At 36.2% G+C, this 20,056-nt stretch overlaps 1 protein-coding gene and 1 non-coding gene across 2 annotated transcripts; one reads left to right on the forward strand and one right to left on the reverse strand.

Annotated features, from left to right (window-relative positions):
* The first annotated feature begins 177 nt into the window (after positions 1 to 177).
* On the forward strand, positions 178 to 293 carry LOC133713236 (U5 spliceosomal RNA). Its single transcript, XR_009847907.1, has one exon. It is a non-coding gene; the product is annotated as a U5 spliceosomal RNA (small nuclear RNA).
* A 6,044-nt stretch (positions 294 to 6,337) lies between these two features.
* Positions 6,338 to 19,408, reverse strand: LOC133710476 (isoleucine--tRNA ligase, chloroplastic/mitochondrial). Its single transcript, XM_062136546.1, has 22 exons — positions 19,252 to 19,408; positions 18,652 to 18,850; positions 18,400 to 18,554; positions 18,224 to 18,325; positions 17,415 to 17,484; positions 17,009 to 17,121; positions 16,714 to 16,782; positions 16,246 to 16,353; positions 15,712 to 15,859; positions 14,571 to 14,802; positions 13,734 to 14,020; positions 13,506 to 13,642; positions 12,987 to 13,134; positions 12,500 to 12,631; positions 12,007 to 12,135; positions 10,548 to 10,675; positions 10,289 to 10,447; positions 9,974 to 10,099; positions 9,230 to 9,303; positions 8,203 to 8,452; positions 7,411 to 7,590; positions 6,338 to 6,912 (listed from the first exon to the last, which is right to left on the reverse strand). Exons 1-22 carry the CDS (start codon positions 19,327 to 19,329, stop codon positions 6,670 to 6,672), a joined length of 3,267 nt encoding a protein of 1,088 aa, XP_061992530.1. The 5' UTR covers positions 19,330 to 19,408; the 3' UTR covers positions 6,338 to 6,669.
* Positions 19,409 to 20,056: the final 648 nt, after the last annotated feature.

Raw genomic sequence — 20,056 nt, forward strand, 5'->3', positions numbered from 1 at the left:
TAGATCTGTTTCGTTAATGGACCAATGTACTTTTAGATAAGACTAATTAGGTGAAGCTGATCACTTCAATAGATGAAAATATTGAAACTATTCGTAATAATTACATGATAGGTGCTACGAGTCCAACGTCAGAGTGAGAGCAACGATATCTAAATGTGAGGGTGATAAACCTCACGGAGCCATGTGTTGGGCACAAAGAGAACTATTCTTTTGCTTTTTTACTAAAGAATACCGTGTGCACGGCACTTTTAGTGGCATACGCCTATTTTGAAAGGGTGTTCTCTATGGGTGCTCCTCAAATTTTAGTTGCCAAATGATTCCATGGTTATTAGATTGAGAAACCAACAATTAGCACCCATATTAGTGTGAATGAGAATCGTACACTAACCACCTACTAATTCATCATAAGTTTGTGTCATCCACACATTTGATAAACATCCATAAGTTTCTCAAATTCCGACTGTAACGGCCTGAGTTTGTTTGCCATGCATTACACATGAACCCTGGATTTGGTTGACGTCCAACTTAAATTGCTTAACATTTACTATGAATTTTAAATTTCCATTATATAATCATATATAACTAGCCTAACTTTCAATTTGAACTTAACCGGTGACATATAGTATGATTGTTGTGGATTTGATACTTACACACTTACACGTTGGTTGTTGGACTGTTTGGACACCATACCAGATTACCAGCAAACAATGAACTAAACGCTAAAATTAAGTAGAACAAGGTTAAAAAAAAAAACTGCTTAGGTCAGTTACTGGAACCCAATTGTGGTTGGTTTGAGTTATTAATATGCAGAAAACCTAGTGTCATGGTTCAGTGCGCGGTAATAGTAAAAGGAACCAAATTAGTGAGACCCTTACCTCGAAGTTGGAGGACCAAGGCAGAAGGAGTATGGTAGTTTCGGAGAAATGATCCTTGAGATGTGTGGAATACCTCTAATTTTTCAAAATATTTGGAGCTCTTTTGGTCAGACTGCTACTATTCTCTCCATACCAAGCTCAGCTTCTCCTAGCCTTGGTGGGAAATTGTGCATGATCATCCAAGTAGTGCATTTCCAAGGTTTCACTCACTTTCCTAACATAAATAGGAAACGTAATAAGTAAAGATAAATAAACACAAGAATTAAGCAAAAGTAGGTAATTATGGACCTAACACCTGCTATGTCATTTGTTGATATTTCACAACGTGCATCAAGATGAACCAAACTTTTCTCCCCATATATGACATTTAGCGGCTCGTCCAATGATTTCATCTGATAGGCAACAGATTTCAGTATCAAGTCAGTAAAAAAAAAAAAAATGTAATGCCACTATATGCCAAAAATGAAACATCATCATCTCTAATGACTGTAATTTGAAAACTAGTCATTATTGTTTTTTTTTTTTTTTAAATAAAGTCATTATTGTTTATCTAGTACTCTTTTTGCCAGCTCAGATATATATCTCTGATTATGGTTTTAATGAGGCTATTAATAAAACTAGTCTATTTGCTTGAATTAAAACAGGTATATTATAAAACTAAATTATTACAAATCTATTTTAAAAACTTTAAACATATCAAATATTTGGCTCATATTGAAGATCACAACAAGATCTTTACAATGGTATAATTTTAATATTTAGTAACATTATAAATAACACTCTTATATAAGAAAATTGTTCTTGCTTATAAGTATAAAGGTAATATATGAAGAAACAATAATAAAAAAAAGTGCCCACCGATTTGGCTTACCACAAGGGAGGCCAGATTTAGCCTTCAAAATTTTGCTAGGCTAAATTTTTTTTCTTGGACTTTGTGTAATGGCTTGTGGTGGGAGAGGGCTGTAAGCTAATACGAGTATTTGGTTTACGGTGGAAGATGCTCTAACAGTGCGTTTGGATGAGAAAATTATGAAATCCGTATGAATTTATAAATGATGGAATCTTTTTAACTCCATCAATCTAAAATTCCATTAATTGCAATTTCTATTGTTTGGTTGTATCTATTTAGGATTTGAAATGTGTAATAAATTAAGAAAGTTTAAAACAAATAAAAAAATAAAATAGAAAAAAGCCTTGTTTTAGAAATGAAACTTGAATATTGTAAAAGAATTCGTAAATGACGTCTATTTTGGTGGAAATTGAAGTGGGGAATTTAAATAATGAATTCCTTCGTTTTTTTTCATAGAGAAATTTAAAATTTCCAATCGGATAATGCCAAACGAGGGAATTAGCTTGTAGGAATTATGAAATCCTTAATTGAATTCCATCATTTTTTCCCTCATTCAAACACACTCTAAGAGAGTATTCATTCAAAACATTTATCAACTTAGTTTTCCTCACCCATCGTCCTCTTTTAGCCACCACTTTTTCAAAGATTTTGCAATTGTATTATGCAACCACGACTTCTCTGCCCCAGGCTTATCCTCAGCCGCCTTTGGCCCCTACTTCTCCACACTTTGGCCACCATTTTTTTCCAGAGATTTTATACTTTTGTTATGCAACCACGGCTTCTCCACAGTTGGCTTATCCTCAGTTGCCTTCAACACCTTTTGCAATTCGGTCCATGGCTTTCTCTAGAACATCTTGAGCTTGTAGTTCTGATTTGACAAAGCATCATTTACTATCTAATTTCCGTGAGTTGTTGAACTCATTGATATAGCTGAAACATATTCAAGTATTTGCTTCGGACATACTCCCTTACAGCCGGCTCATAGTTCTGATTTGACAAAGTATCATTTACTATCTCATTTCCGTGGGTTGCTAGACTCGTTGATAACTTAAGCATATTCAACTATTTACTTCGGACATAGTCTCTTATAGCCAGCTCACAACTTGTCTCCATAACTACCTGGAACAAGATATAATATAACATCACACAACTTGCAACCAAAAATTATGCTAAAACAATCAATACTATGACAAGACATGCTCATGCTAAACCCAACATCGTTATGAACTACACAACAATCAAGGCATATCATTCTCCTTGCCTCTTCGAGGGCATCAAGATTGAAAAGTCCTTCATTAGGAAATTTTTAGGCCATCCCCTCAAGTGTTTCATCAACATCCTCCCACGAACCCTACAATGTTTCATTTATTTAAAATGTCATTAATCAAGTGTGAATCACATCTGCATTAAGTATATAAAAGTGACGGTGGAAAAAAAAATCAACTTCCATTTTCTTCTAAAAATGGAAATTTAAATTGCTTGAAGCTACAACCAAACTGGTGTGCAAGCTCGCCAAGATCAGTGTTCACAAAATGGCAATTCAAATCAGATTCTTGCTGCTTCTGAAAAAGCAGTCATTCTTTGTACAAGTCCTGAATGACCCAAAATACGGAAGTAGAAAAACGAAAATAACAAAGTCCTTCATTAGGAAATTTTTAGGCCATCCCCTCAGGTGTTTCATCAACATCCTCCCACGAACCCTATAATGTATCATTTATTTAAAATTTCATTAATTAAGTGCGAATCACATTTGCATTAAGCATATAAAAGTGACGGTGGAAAAAAAAAATCAATTTACGTTTTCTTCTAAAAATGGAAATTTAAATTGCTTGAAGCTGCAACCAAACTAGTGTGCAAGCTCGCCAAGATCAGTGTTTACAAAATGGCAATTCAAATCAGATTCTTGTTGCTTCTGAAAAAGCAGTCATTCTTTTAGTGCATTAAACTGGAACTATAAGACCAGAACCACTAACCTCAATGCACAATATAGCGTCCCTTACACCGGGATTTGAATCACTTAACATATGCAGAATCTGCTATAAAAAAAATACATAATTAAATTAGTCCTGAATGACCCAAAATACTGAAGTAGGAAAAACAAAAATAACATCAATATTGAAAAGTCCTTCATTAGGGAATTTTTAGGCCATCCCCTTGGGTGTTTCATCAACATCCTCCCACGAACCCTACAATGTATCATTAATTTAAAATTTCATTAATAAAGTGTGAATCACATATGCATTAAGCATATAAAAGTGACGGTGGAAAAAAAATCAACTTACGTTTTCTTCTAAAAGTGGAAATTTAAATTGCTGGAAGCTGCAACCAAACTGCTGTACAAGCTCGCCAAGATTAGTGTTCACAAAATGGCAATTCAAATCAGATTCTTGTTGCTTCTGAAGAACCCGTCATTCTTTGTACAAGTCCTGAATAGCCCAAAATACGGAATTGGAAAAACGAAAATAACATATTAAAAGGGCATGTTCAGTAACGTTTTTAAAATGATTTTCAAAAAACAATTTTAAAAAACAAAAACGAGAAAGTGGGATTCTATTTTTCAAATTTGAGTATGTGTTTGATAGTTTTGTGCAAAAAGATATTCTCCATAGTTTCCAGACTGAGGGAAGGAAAAAGTGAAAATGTCAAATTATTGTTTTCAGTTTCTCTGAGTAAAAGTTAAAAATATTTTCATTTTTTATTTTTCACGTTTTGAGAAATAGGTCACTAAACGCATTTTCACCATATTTTCATTTTCTAAAATGAAAAGAAACCGTTATCGAACGCGGGCTGAAACATTTTCAACATTTAACTCTTCTTCTTTAATCTTAATGGCAACTTCACACAATTAAAGTACCTTGTGCCACATTACCCGACAGCCTTTGTTGTACATTGTAATAAACTACACACTGCTCTTTCTTATAAATAACATTGAACGGTATTTGAAACCAAAAAAATAGAATCAGACCAAAAGATGCAATACATAAGATCGATAAATTATACCAAAACATTTATAAGGCTACTTATTTCCAACTTCTCCATGTGATGCAACCATAAAAATCTTTTTATCACATCCGGCCCGCTCTGGTTTCGATTATGGGTGGTGTTGTTGTTGCCTGCCTCCGCACAACTGCTTCATGGGTCATTAGTGGTTCGGTTGCCTTGCTCGCCACTCTGCTTCTAATTGGGAGACACTCCGCGAGCGCCGTTAGACCGGGCGGAGCCGTCGTGGCCAGAGGAGTCTTCCTGCTGGCAAAGCTTTTTTGCCATATTCGCAAATCACATCAAATCACAGAGTAATATTTTATCTACATAAATACCTACAAAATAAAGCTAGAAGCATGTGCATGTAGAATGCTTATTGTATCAAGCAACCTATGTGAGTTGCACCGATAGGTTTAGGGTTTGTAAATGTATGAGGTGCACGATACATAATGATATATGTAAGTGAATGATGTTAGAGTGTGTTCAACCGATATGTGACGCATGGGTAAAAAAATGCACATAGTTGTGTGATATTATGAAGTGCACACAATGCATAAATTTGTGATGTGCATGATAATGCATATATATGTAGGAACCAAAAGTGTTTTTGCTCCACCAAGCCCTCGAAGTCTTTAGTTAGTAAAGAATGAGGTGTAGGTTGCATAAGTGCCGAGAAGGCAAGAGTTTTGTAACTCGTGGGACACGAGTATGCAAAGGTTTATGTTAGTTTGATGTTCAGTCGTTTTGATGGAATGTGAAAATGAATTTAATTGTTGGAATCAACATTGGTAGAAAAATTCAGTGTTCTATTAATGTAAGTTATGTCGAGAAGGCATGAGTGTAAAGATCGGGAATGCTAGGAAAGGATGGGCATAACACTTGGGATGTCGGGAAGGCGCGAGGTGATGGTGACTTTGAAAAAGCTCTACGAAGAGAGTTCCAAACCTAGGTTCTCAGGCTGCAGACTTGTAGGAACTAGGGCAAGGCTGTGTTTGGCCCGATTTCCCTCTTCCTTCTGACAACGCACACCAGTAATCTGGGAAGGAGCCCAAGTCCCTTCTATCGTAGGCGCCGCTACCATCTCCGACAAAGGCTGGATCTGCACACTTCGTTTCTTCAGCAAGTTCGATAGCCAAAAAGCAGGAAAGAAAGATGAAGAAAGAGTCGGCTAGACATTTGCCCTAAAGACTAGGGCAGGAATGACAAAACCACAGCCCGACCCGCCCTAAATTTGCTCCGCCTCCGTCTCTCTAAGAGAGGAACTAATTCATATAGTGAAACATCATTCGATATAGTGCCACAATATGGACTACGACAAATCCAAACGTGTAACAGAATACTGTGGCAACCCAGACGGAATGCCTTGCGCCCCCCACCCAAAAAAAAAAAAAAAAAAACAGAATCTAATCCTCCACATCATGAAATGAACTTTGCTCCTTAAAACAGATCTCATTTTGGTTTGGATTCCTCCATTTTTCTGAAAACATTAAGGGGGAAAAGATCAAAACTGAAAATATGAATTCGTAAAAAAAAACAGGTCAACAAAAATGGGCAGCGAAGCTTCAATTGGAATTTACAACATACCTTGGTTATTCTTAAACAAACAGATGATGTGTGTAGAGTAGGGGGGTAAAATGAAAAGAATGAATTCATAAGGAAGTACGTCAACAAAAATGAAATCGCAATGCAGAAAACATTTACATCTGCAATTGGAGATCTACGAGGTGCCTTGGCCGCTCTCCCTATGGAGAAGTTCGGAAGGTTCAATCACACTAGAGTAAACTATGGTACAAATTATACATTAAATCCTTCAATTGGTTGTAATTTTCATCAAAATTCAAACTGATCTGTACAAATTATGCTCTCTGCAAAAACTCTGCTTCTGCTTAAACCCAAGAATGAATGGATTTGGACTAATACCATACCAGAATACTAGAGGCAATGATGGCTCTGCCTGCCTGATCAAACGACAACAGCTTCAGCTGCAGCTTGTTGAATATCAACCACATCATAGCAGCGGCTGCAAAGAGTGCTGTGGTCCGGAAAGGAACCAACCTGAGGTGAATAGTTCCAGCATCTTTCACACTTCAGGCCCTCAGCACGAGACACACCAATCCAAACTTTAATGCTTTCGTCAACTTGACATTCTCCTTTATGTGGTATATTCGCAATCCAGTCATCTTCTAAGGATGGAAGAACCTCTGCCTGCACAATTGTAAACCAATAAAAATAGCATCAATATATACTACCTACACCCATACTTCTTTAAGAGGATGATTTGTATTCAAATTTTCCCAACAATTACATAAGCAAATATTTAAGAAGCCGTGTCAAACTTTGACTATTTAAATCCTGAGATGAATCAATGTCACACTGTGAGGAGGTAAAATGCCAGACTCTACCGATACAAAAGAAGTTCTCAAAATACAGAAACTCCAGATAACCCTATTCACCATTAGAAAAATCAACCCACTGATATCTCTTTTCCCACCAGTTAAAGAGTTATGACAAGGATGTAAACAGCATAAATGAAACCTGAAATTTACTAAATAGATTAATAAAAGCATTTAATCAGGGAAAAAATATGATTATTTTCTTGACCACAAGGAGATAAAGCAATCCACTTTAGGCCTTAAATCCAGATATACTCATATGGCTTACTTAAATATAGTCAGCATTAACTGATGTCGAATATGAACTTACCTGGGAAGTTATGAATATCCGATTCAATGTGTCTGCATCGTTGTTGGCTGCAGACATTTGAACCAATCTTGAGGCCAGACCAGAATCCGATGTATGGAGGTAGACCTTGGCATCTAAGCTAGAGCCAATTAACTTTGTTGTACGAGCAATCTCCAACACTTTATTCACCTCGGTTCTCAGCTGCTCAAAAGCAAGTATATATTAGAAACAAGTAAAATACCTAGAGTCATCGATCTGACGAATTGTTTTTCAATATCGTAAGTGCTTTCATTACCAAGATTAATTAAAAACAACTCCTAGCACAAGAATCAGATTTATCTGCATGGTTTCACAGGTATATATATGCTGATCAATAAGATTTTGCCACTAAAGGAAATAAACAAAATGATCCCGAAGTCAGACACCAAAGTTTCAATTAATTTCAGGCTACAGATTCTCTAGCCTATGAATGCCACACTTCAATTTCTTTTCCACTAAAGTACACCTCAAGCTAACAAAAACATGCATGAGGAGAAACATATTTACACAAGCTGTGTTAATTATCTGAAATTTCACACTATAGTTTTGGACTAGAATGAAAAAGAACGGCAGTGAGATTCAAGAGCATAAAGTTCATAATATCAATTATGCTTTTGGAAACAAACTGATATATTACAGGTCCAGATTTTGTAGTTTCAGATTTCCATGAAGATTTCCCCTCACAGTACCATTTGTAATATAACAAGAGCATGCATTTGAACTGCAGAAATCAGTTTCCACTAAAGGGAAACTATTAGATGGAATGGCTATTACCTCAAGAATTTTAGTCCAGAAATCAGTTTCCTCTTTAGAAAGAGAGAGCCATGTTTCGTTCGAAGCTGGCCATCTTGATTCAAAAACAAATTCCGCAACAGAGCCATTTTTGTCAGTGTACTGGAATGGAAGATTTTGCCATACATCCTCAGCCAAATGAGGCAATATTGGAGCAATCACTCTCACAATAGAAAGGAGCAGTTCTGCAAGAACCGTCTGACAACTTCTCCTAGTAAAACTTGTCGTGCCCCTGAAAAAGATAATTATGCTCAATCACTGCTTCTGAAACTAAATACAATATCACAAACCAACACTATATGTTAAGAAATGAAGCCTGATGAGCACTTAAAAATCCGCGGAAGGTATTTGTGAAGGAGTCATTTACAATGAAAGGTGTCAAATCATGTACACCGTGTATCTTGATGAGCCTCTATAGTCATTGTAAAACATGAATTCTTTTTTCCAATGTAAATCCATTTAATTTAAATCTTTCACCATATTGCAACAATAGATCCAGAAATTGCCAACACCAAATAGTCAACTCCTCACCTCCATTTTACACTATAAATGATTTGGCTTCTAAGTTCAGATGTAGGTTGTTAAAAAATGTGCATGGCATTTGACCAAGAAAAGAGAAGACATCTGGCATGAGAAGTCTATCTGCCCGGAACTCTTTATCACACTTCTCAAATTCAGAATATGCACACAAAGAATAAAAGGATGGACTGAGTGGCGGTTTAACAATGGGTTTGAGTTGGTGATTGGAAAACTTCCAAGAATGAAACATTCCAAATCTCACTGTATCTAAAAGAAAGCAATGATTCACAAGTAGCTATATTGTTCACAAATTGAGCACCCAATTAATGTCTTTTTGGAAATGTAATCTAGAATTGCATGACATGAGTAACCGTACACAAAATGTGAACTTGCATCATAAGAGCATATATGTGTCCTGGGAATAATAGAATAAGGGCACAAGAATCATGCACTTGATTAGAAACTTGTAGGTAGAGCAGAAAAGAATTACCCAACGTATAAACGATCTTTGGCAATATCAAAGTAGAAATTTGATAGGTCAACAATGACAAACCGCTGTATGATCTGAAAAAGAGAACAAAGCTAATCAGGTAGTTGCATAGAAAAATTGCCAGACAAATTAAGAGCTAAGTGAACACGAGAACAGGCTTTACTAGCAACAACCATTGAGAAATTACTCATCAGCAACTGCCACAATTTGTTCAATTGTTTTTCAATGCTTAGGTTGATATCTGAGCTAGGACTGATAAAACTTGTTTAATCTGCTGTGTTTCTTTCAAAGGGATCAACCCCCATTACAGTTATGGTCCTTTCTTGAACATATTTGGTCTATAGACCACATACATAAACTTCTATATGCTTTCTGTTGTAATGGCTCTATGACTTGGCATTGACACCACATTTATCATGAACTTAATAAAAAATAATGTAGCATAATCAAACCCAAATATGAATCAAAACAGATATTTATCCTTCTCCCTCCCAGTTCAAATGGCTAGGGAATCTAATTTTTTGTGAATTGTATGAATAAATAATCTCAATTTCACAAAAATTGAGATCTATCTTCTTTTCTATTCTTTTTTTAAAGAAAAATATTTAAAAAGTTCATACATCTCAAGAGCTCGGAGAAAAAAAAAAAGGTCTCTTTTACAATGTGATCACCAAATTGAGCATAAGTTAAGAGTTCAAACAGAATATATAAAAAGAAAATAAAAAATACCAGGACAACATTTACCTGAAATATCTTAAAGAACTGATAACTTTCATAGCACTCTCTGCTGTTGTTTACAAAATTTTCAAGTTGAAACAGTGCATGCTGATCAATCATGGGAAGATCGTGGTATGAAATAGCATTATCAGCCTGCCAACAGGATGTAGTAATATATAAGTAAAACAACAAAGTGAGACATAATGCAAGATGGTATGGTCATAATATTTGTATGAAATAGTTTTATCCTGGCAGTAAAGATGGGAAGCTTAAGAAGAGTAAACAACATCATTGATTGAAGAAGTTGAACTGAAAAGTACTAATTGGGAATGTCAAACATACATGCCAATCATGCAGATTTCCCAAAAGGTATCTCAATGTTCCTCGTAGCTTCCTATATATATCTGACATTTGACGGAGAACTTGAGCACCTATCATAACATCGCCTGTATAATCTATGCTGGAAACCCAGAGACGCAGAACATCAGCTCCATAGCCATCCTGCAAACAGAGAACTTTAAGTATCCAGATGTTATTGGAACTTGGTTCATGTAGTAATTGGTAGTTTAATTTCACTTTATAAGTTACAAGAATGATTGACCTTTTGGTTCTTCCCTCCTTCAATCACAGTTCTTGGGTCTACAACGTTACCCTGAGATTTGCTCATCTTTAAACCCTTCTCATCCAATACAAATCCATGTGTTATGACACTGGAATATGGAGCCTTTCCTGTATCAAAGAAAAGTGGCCGAGCATGTAGTCATTAAACAAATATTCAGTTTAAGAAAAGTACTCCTTGCTTAATAAACACCTGCTGGCATACAAGTATATGGTACTAGCATAGTAGAAGCTAAATGAAAGTCCATAACATGGCCATCTCATTTCACCTTCTGTATAGTAAGTGGCTAAAGACTGCAATGCAGCAGTCTTGACAGTTCTTAAATATCTAACCTAGCAACACAATTTATCCTACGAACTTGGTTTTATTCGCAAAGTACCATTATTTTCAGCTATAATGTCAAAACTCAAAGTGTATCGGGCATCCGAGATTAGGCCGAAAGAAACCCCAGAAGTATTTTGTTCTTGGGAGAAATGAGTAACATGCTAGCTAAGCATGTGTCAGATAAAAACGAACTTAACGCAAGAGTACGAATACCTCCCCTGTAGTTATTCCTTTACATGAATGACCTTGGGGTTTATTTTGCGACGATTAAACCTAGTGGGTTTGCTTAATGGTATTTTGATGAATAAACTGAACCCAAAAAAGTAAAATTACTAATCAACCCTTTTCTTTTACCATCTCTGCGACCCTATCTCAGCTACGCTAGCCCCTGTGGAAAGGCACTTCAGACATCAACTCATGGTGCACATGTCTGACTTGCGAGGGCAACAACTTCATTCAAGTGACGGTGAGTGGTGAAAAGTTCACTATAGCTCTAAATCGATGGTTTACTGGTATTGTATGTAGGTTTGAAGTGCGGATATTAAGGAGATTTAGATTTGGCTCTGTGTTTCTTAGTAACTGCTACTGGAGCTTCAGAGTTCAGATGAGATGACGTGCGGGTTTAGAGATGAAGATGAAGAAATGGAAGGATCAAAGTCTATTGACCACTTTTTTTTTTCTTAGATATATCATGTAGGGGAGAAAAAAGAATGCCACCAACATCTGTGATCCTTTTTCTGTCACTCGAACAGATCAGACAAAATAATAAATAAAAAAAACAGATAAAACCTTCAAGCTGACAGCTTCTTACACTCTATGGTAGAACAAACCACATTGGGCATATAGGTATAAGTATCATAACAGACCACAGGTTCTCCTGTGAATATGTGGTAATTAAAAGGGGTATTGTCATGCCATAAACCGCAGGTCCCCAATAAAACTGTGGTAGACATATGGGATATATGTACTTTTTCCTAAAGCTAATTACACGTACAAATGTCAATCTGTGAAAAGACCATTAACTTTTATATTGTGAACTACAAAACTGATTCAAAGAATATTGCATAGCATACTAGATAATAGATATGAACATGTTACATGTCCAAGTGCTCATTACCTTTTGTAGCAACACTTGTTAACAAAGAACTCTGGAACCACCCACGATGCTGATCCATACCTTCAAGGTACAAGTCTGCAGGGAGACTAAGGCCTTTTCTTTTTCCTAAAACTGCAGCCCAAGAAGAGCCTGAAATGGAATGTAACTATTTAGATCCATGTAAACCCATATGACATTGAACCATGAAATCAATTAGCAGTAACAGAACAGAAAAGCCAGATACATTTATAAACAAGGATCAATTGTGTATTGAGATCCAAGGCTATTACAATAGAACCATCAATCAACCATTATATGAAGCAGATATCAAAAAACAATCAATTATGTTTCATCAAACTGGTAAATTAATGTCAATAGAAATAAGGATTGAAGACTCCCTGCTGTGGGAAACTATAATCATCGATAATGAAATTACCATGTTACTATCAAGCTACAATGGATATGAGATGACTTCTTTTTTAGCAAGCTTAAACAATTTTGATAACTATAATACCTGAGTCGAACCATACATCCATTGTGTCAGTTCCCTTTTCATATTCGGATGCTTTATCACGATATTTACTAGGGAGAAGATCCTCTACCTTCATGTACCACCATGCATCGCTACCCTTTTCAGAAATTATAGCTGCAAAAATAGATTAGTGAAAGCATCAAAATTTAATACATACAATAAACCATTATCCATCCAACAGTCTAAGAATATGATCTCAGTTACGGACTCCTTGCATACAAGGATACCGAAGCATTGGCCTATCTACATAGCTTCTTATATGCACTACATGCAAATACAAGCGCGTGCATGCACATACAGACAAGACATGCGTGTGTACAACAAATGAATAGTAGCAGAACTGAAGAAAAGTAACTCTGCATATGCAGGGAGAAAACATTGAAGCATTGACTCAAGGGAATATTAGATACAGTGCCATTAGGAAATAACTGAACAGAGAGAGGACGACGTGTAATCTAAACGTTCTTACACTTGATATGATCAATAGTCTCCTCATTCATTAGAGGTTCCTTTGACTGGAGGTGATAAAAGACTGGAATTGGAACACCCCACGTCCTCTGCCGCGATATACACCAATCAGAGCGGCTAGAAGTCATTGCAGATATTCTGTTTTCTGCCTGAAAAGAAGAATGGCCATGCAAACTACTGTTAAATACAAATATTTAACTCATCAGAAATTCTAGAATCGCTAATTGAACTGTTTTCAAAAGCTACTAGGAGGACTTAATCTATATACTTAGAATAGCGCGTAGGGAAGGAACATTTTTCTTTTTTGTATATTCTAAGGTAATGCAGTCACTGAAAATTGAAAATAAAATTCTGCTATACTATGAAACCATTGTGGAATACCAAAAAATGGCTTTCAAAAGGATTCAACCAAAATCACACACACTTAAGCAAAATAATGGAGTGTGAGAAAACATGAACTGCAATTAGCAGGGCATATTAGTCAGCAAAACAAATCAATAATGCAGTCTAGAACCAATACCTTAGCTGGAATCCATTTTACATTGCCAATTGCATCCATAACAGCCTCACGAAAGCCTTCCACTGATGCAAACCATTGCTCAGTTGCCCTAAATATAGTGGGCTTTTTTGTTCGCCAATCATATGGATACTTATGTTCTGCATTAAGAGAATGTAGATTTTTGTCTATAACCCTGTAAAGAGGAAACATCCCTGAATATCCCTTCAAGGGCTGGGAAAAACAACTTACTGTAGGATTCTTCCATGATCAGTGACGAATGCTCATCCAAGTATTTCACAACAGCAATATTACCATCAGCAAGTACATCAAGCCCACAAAATTTTCCAGCTTCTTCTGTGAACTTTCCATCATCATCTACTGGAGAGAGAATAGGCAGTCCATACTTAAGGCCAGTGACATAATCTTCCTGACCATGTCCAGGAGCTGTATGGACCAGTCCAGTTCCCGACTCTGTTGTGATATAATCTCCTCCAATCACAACTGAACATTCCCTATTAAATACTGGATGGATATACCTGAAGCAAAAGTTAGAAACAATACTTAGTGGATAGCACTGATAGTCTTGACCTTCATCTTATATATTAAGCCAAAAGCCAGGTTTTGGTTAAATCTTCAGTATCCTCAAAACCCATTTGGTAATTAATATGCTGAGAGAGAAGTACTTCATCAAAAGAGGGTGACATGGTGAAATACTAATCTCATGAAATTAAAAAATAAATAAATGAATAACACAAGTTGACAAGAGACAAAACAAGAGACAAAACACCTCGAAGAACTGCCCAAACAATATCCATATCCTAAGGAAAAAGCCTGCCCAGTTCTTTCCTTTTCTGTGAGACAAGCCGCTCACTTCACTTTTCCAATTTAAATGTTATCTTTCAATTCCATTAAAAATAAATAATTTTAAATAAATTATTAAAAAAATTAAAAAAAGAAAGAAAGAAAAAGCCAATTGGCACACAGAGTGTGAGTCAAGAGGCTAGTTCTTTGTGAAAAGAAAAAGATGGTTATCTTGGATATAATTATAAGCATTCCTCATATGTAGGTTTCTTTTAAAATCTGTACCTGCAGTTCTCAAGATCTGAACCTGACACCCTTTTCCTAACAACAAGCTTCAGGCCCCATTTTGCTTCTAAAGTTGGTACAAGATCTGAAGCTACAATGAGGAAAGGCTTCTTTTCTTCCTTGAGAAAATTAGCAGGCGTTTGCTTGCTATTTCCGGCAGATGAAGAAACATCTTCGGAGACTGACTGTACTTCAACAATGGCATATATAAGCTTGGCATTCACTGCAACCGCTGTGAGTATAATACACGGAGAAGAAATGATTACTTAAATAGTTAAATCATCTAAGATGTTGCTCCTGCAACGCAATGAATATAACTTTAGCAATGATGAATCATTGGCCTCATAGAGTATGAAAAGTAGAAGGAGAACATAGATGAATATGATACTAATTACCAATAAGATGAGCATGCATAAATGTAACAAGATTACAGCCTCTCTTCCATTCTGTTAGATTAGAGAGCTACTGTATTCTAGGGTCCTTGATCTCGTAGGGAGGTTGTGTTTTGTCCTAGTCCAGTTGTTGCCGTTGGTTGAGGGTCTGTTCTGTAGTTCTGCCATCTGTAGGCATCTTGTCCACTATGTGTCTTTCTTTTTTCTTTAATATTTTTGTTTCTATCCTAAAGAAAAAGTTCAGCCAATCTTCCACTAAAGCTAAACAGCACTGGATTATAGAAATGGATCATCAACTAATACTCAACCAGAAAACAGTCGATACTTGTTCCCATCCAGAACAAAAAGAGAATACACCAAGTACAAAGCTGACTGATTAATAAAGACTCCCAGTCAAGACAGCCATAGTTGCAAAATGTCTAGGCCAGAGTAAATTTTGATGACTGGCATAACTAAAGGCAGCTTCATAAAATAGTTATGTTTATGTATATATACACATATAGGAAGAACTCCCCACCCATCGAATTGCCTCATTCACACAGTAATATTTTCTATTGAGGTTTAGAAAGTCCACAGAAAGTGTGCATAATATCCTGTTATCACCATGAGATCCATGACTATGAAAAGGAACTGCCATACTGAGTAAAAAAAGCGCAGACACTATATGCTGCAACATAATTAGGATCTTATTTTAAAATAATAATAAAATAAAAAAAGGGAATTTGGGAAAAGCAGCAAATATGTCTCACCGGCATTTGCTGGAATAGTCCAGGGAGTAGTTGTCCAAATGGCCAAGCAAACATCTGGATACTCATTCAATAAGCCACCTGAAGTTGGAGGTGCACTCACTAATTTGAAAGCGGTATAGATGCTCCTTGAAACATGACTCTCCGGATACTGCACATATAATTTCCAGTCAAAAAATAAGAACCATTACCGGTTTGAGCTTCGTCCGCAAAATAACACGAGATTTTGGTTATGAACTCCTACTTCCAGATATCTAATATTTAAACAATAAAAAAATATTATAAATGGAAAATCTTGAAAGATTTGAACTTTTCCTTTGGATAAGAGAGCACATTTATAACCAAATGCTTAGAAAAGTGCTTTTGTGAGGGCAACATAAAATTTCAAGAGAATGAGCATGCTAAATCATTTTCAAATCTTCAGCAGAAGCTCCTCAGTTTCAAACATTATTCCCATACTTTACACATGTCCTGGCAATAATATTTTCTAGATTTGGTTAAGCAGGAGACATTTGACATCTTGAAAGTGAGATTTACCTCCAACTCAGCCTCTGCAAGGGCAGTTCGTGATGAGGGACTCCAGTGAACTGGTTTCCTGCCTCTGTAGATAAAACCTTGAAGGACCATCTGACCAAACACTTCTATCTAGCAGATGGTGTGACACAGGTAAGACAATCGCATACTGACTCAACTACAGATAATATCAGTACTCAACTACAGATAATATCAATACTCAACCAAAGATAATATCAATACTCAACTACAGATAAGATCTATATAGTCAACTAGAAACATGAGCTAATATAGGAATCTTTTCGATTTATTAATTTCTGACTCTGCAAAACATTAACAGCCATCTTCATGAATGGTAATTCTTTTTCTTTTTTGAATAAAAATAGTAAACTTCTTTGTGTGTGGTATAGTACAGAAATTTTGACCACTTTTTAGAAGTAACATTCAATTTTAAAATTCTTAACAAAGTAGCATGAGGGAAATTATAACTACCTGAGCAGCTTCATATTCTGGATCAAGAGTCAGGTAGGGATTATTCCAGTCTGCCCATATTCCATAACGCTGCAAAGAGATGGCATAATTAATGTTCATTAATATTGAAGCAGAGGATTACCATCTATTTACAGCTAAATTGTTTTTTTTTTTTCCAAAATAGAGACAAGTAGAAAACTAAACATCCAGGGTTCCCGACCTACAAACAACTTGCCAACTATACTTGAAAGGAATTCACCTAGAAAGACATTCTGATATAACAGCAAAAAACAAACAATAAATACTAGATATTTACCTTAAATGATTCCATCTGATTTTTAACTGTTTGCTTGGCAAACTTAGCTGCCTTCGCTCTCAACTTTATTGGTGTGAGATCCTTTCGAGCAGCTTGATCAAGGGATTGCAGGACTATGTAGTTCAAATGATGCAAGTTAGTCTTAGGATTCAACTAAGTGGAAAGCAAAACCTAGTCTACCTAATCTTGATCTCGAGTAATTACGGCCACTCTAGGAGAAATAAGATAAGATTTTATAGACCACTACAAGTTCGTGATTTTCAGATTTGTTTAAGTCAAATTTTGGGCATGTGAATTGGTCTAAACATTAGGCTTTATATGATGATACAATACCTGTTCAATTTATTTTCTATCTGAAAGTATTTTTCATGGTAGACACAATGAATATGATCAAAAAAATACTTGCCTTTCAATTCAATTGGTAAGCCATGACAATCCCAACCAGGCACATAATGAACTTTATAATTTTGAAGAAGCTGCCCACAGAAAAAGAGTAACTAGATGAACCTTATTTTCTCAATGTGAAGAGCATAAAGTTTTGACAGTCAATTAAATAAATAACTTAACTCACATGTATGAAGAGAATTAAATGAAGCTGTTTCATTTACTGTATTATGAACACAGTTTGTTGAAACATTTGTTGAATAGTTAATATTAAAAGAGCAAAAAATTCTCACACTTTCTGTTCCACAGACCAGCACCTAGAGTTGTAGTCTATACTATTTAATTGAACAGTATATAAGAATAGACATCCAATCACCATGTTCTTCAAAATAAAGCGAAAATTCTGGTGCAAACATCAACTCATTTTGGAAATATAAGAGATGACCGAAAGATTAACTTTCACTGACGGTATGATATATTAGGAAAGATACCGAGGCAACTGGTGAACTACAAACAACTTTGACAGATGAACAGAATTTACTATTCAGGAAAAGGTCCAGAAATTCAATCCCAATGGAACTAGCAAATCAATAAAAAAATGCACATTGAACAATCCATTTCATATTTTTTCTTTCATACTGAAATTGATAGTTGTTGTTAAATGTAGTACCTCAAACCATTTTGAGGGGGCTCTACTTTTGTGTTAACAAGGAGGAGACCTTATTGAACTCATTGTTTGAAAGGATTGGTTCAAATCATATGAAAGCCATACTAAGCAAAAATGGTGTGAGGTTAACATAGTGAATGGCTGAGTAGGGGATTCATATGTACCTTATAACGATTAATCATATCCTTCAAAATCTTATTTAGAGCATGGCCGATGTGCAGATCACCGTTGGCGTACGGAGGACCATCATGAAGAATGAAATTTTCCTGACCAAGTAAGTAAAAGTCAGCTAATAAGTCATGTCACTCAACAGATACACAAGACATGGTACGAAACCCACCCCTGTATTTTTACTAACTACTCTCTTGAACACTTGATTGTCCTCCCATATTTTCTGAAGTTCAGGCTCTCGTTTTGAAGAATTCGCTCTCATGCCAAATGATGTCTTTGGCAGATCGACCGTGTGCTTGTATTTTCCATCCTGCTGCTTTCCCCCTAAACATAAACAAACAACCAAACAAAAAAGATGAGCTTCAGTTTTTTCAGACAAAACGTAACATCACCCGAAAGAATGATAACGCAGAAAAAACACCTTCAGCCGCTTTCTTTGCAGCCATAACAGGTCCTCGAGACCTTCGCTTTGAGGAAGAAGCAAACTCATCACTGGAATGCGTAGAATAGTGTGTGATATTAAAGAGGGAGAATTCTTTCGCAGAAGACCTTCCTCGGAAATAAAACAAGCCAACAGAAGCTGTGCCCCGAAAAGTTGAGCGAGTTCTTTGCGACAGAACCTGATCATGCACAACAGAGTCCGTCAGTTCTCTCCACCAAAATTACCATCAACACTCGCATTGGACTCATACAAACCAATACTCGTATGAGAACTCGAACCCAATCATGAAGCGAAGCATTTATTTTAAACAAAACTCAGAAGAGGAAAATGAAATCCGTGAGTGGCATTTTATCGAGCAGTTGGTGTGCAACGAGCAAGAGCCTACCAACGCTCCTCAATTTCATTATGTAGATAACAGTATCGATGACTGATTAAAAAACTGACAAAGTCAGCTGAAAATCTCAAGCAGAAACTGGAGCAAGAAGAGCTCAAAATTTTCCCAAGTCTTTTGGCTGATACTTCGTTGGAAACCCAATGGAGAGTGAAGCAGTGAACTGGGGAGTAAGAATGTGTGAATACCTTGTATGGAGTGGTTTGAATCATGGCCATTGTGGCGGCTTCTCTGGATGAGCTTGAAGCCAAGGATTTGAAATTCATTGGAACAGCTTCTTCATTCCAGTGTTAACAACAAGAGGGAAATGCTCCTTCTATGCGGATAAAATGGCCCAAATGGTTTAAAACCTCACACCCTTTTGTTTTCCGACCCGGTAAAACAGGTGGGTCATGGTTCAACCCGTTCTAAATTTTGCTTCATAAACGGTTTTTTTTTTTTTAATCAAATTAACAACTCATATGCACTTTATTGTGAGTCCAACTCACAACCTCTCACTTACAAAAAAAATTTGTGTCATTAGATCAAATGGTATTGGCCGCTTCATAAACGGTTTTGGAGACCAATTTTTTTTTTTTTTCCTTGATAAATTTGAACACTAGAACCTAGTAATGATGGACTATTAATTTGGCACTCTCAGAAATCGGTGATTGTGAATTAGACTAGTGTTCTTTCCAGCTAAAACCAAGTGCTACTTCTTTCACCCTTGATTTTGATTCCAGTGGCCGCATTCTTATCTCATTGAGTTACGATTACCATATGCGATGAAACTTCAGCTTACAATGTGTTTATGGATTGGAACATCCATAAAACGATCATGCTTAGATCAACAAATAACAACCACCGAGTAAATTGTGTGGCAGGTGAAGAGAAGATGAGAGAAGTTGAGAACAAGAAAAACAACTCCAGGTCGAACAGACCCGAGGTAGATTGGTCCTGCTGCATAGGAAAAGATTACATTATCAATTAGAGCCACTGTGCTGCTGGAGACTC

This window comes from Rosa rugosa, chromosome 5 (genome assembly GCF_958449725.1).
Source record: "Rosa rugosa chromosome 5, drRosRugo1.1, whole genome shotgun sequence".
NCBI lineage: Eukaryota > Viridiplantae > Streptophyta > Magnoliopsida > Rosales > Rosaceae > Rosa > Rosa rugosa.

Bases quoted from the DNA above. Each gene is read 5' to 3' on its own strand.
- LOC133710476 (XM_062136546.1), bottom strand. From the start codon at position 19,329: ATGAATTTCAAATCCTTGGCTTCAAGCTCATCCAGAGAAGCCGCCACA. The intron at 14,803-15,711 runs GTGAGACATATT...TTATACTCACAG, and splicing joins GACTATTCCAGCAAATGCCG to CGGTTGCAGTGAATGCCAAG. The intron at 8,453-9,229 runs GTAATTCTTTTC...TATCTTTTTCAG, and splicing joins AAAGATCGTTTATACGTTGG to GGGCACGACAAGTTTTACTA.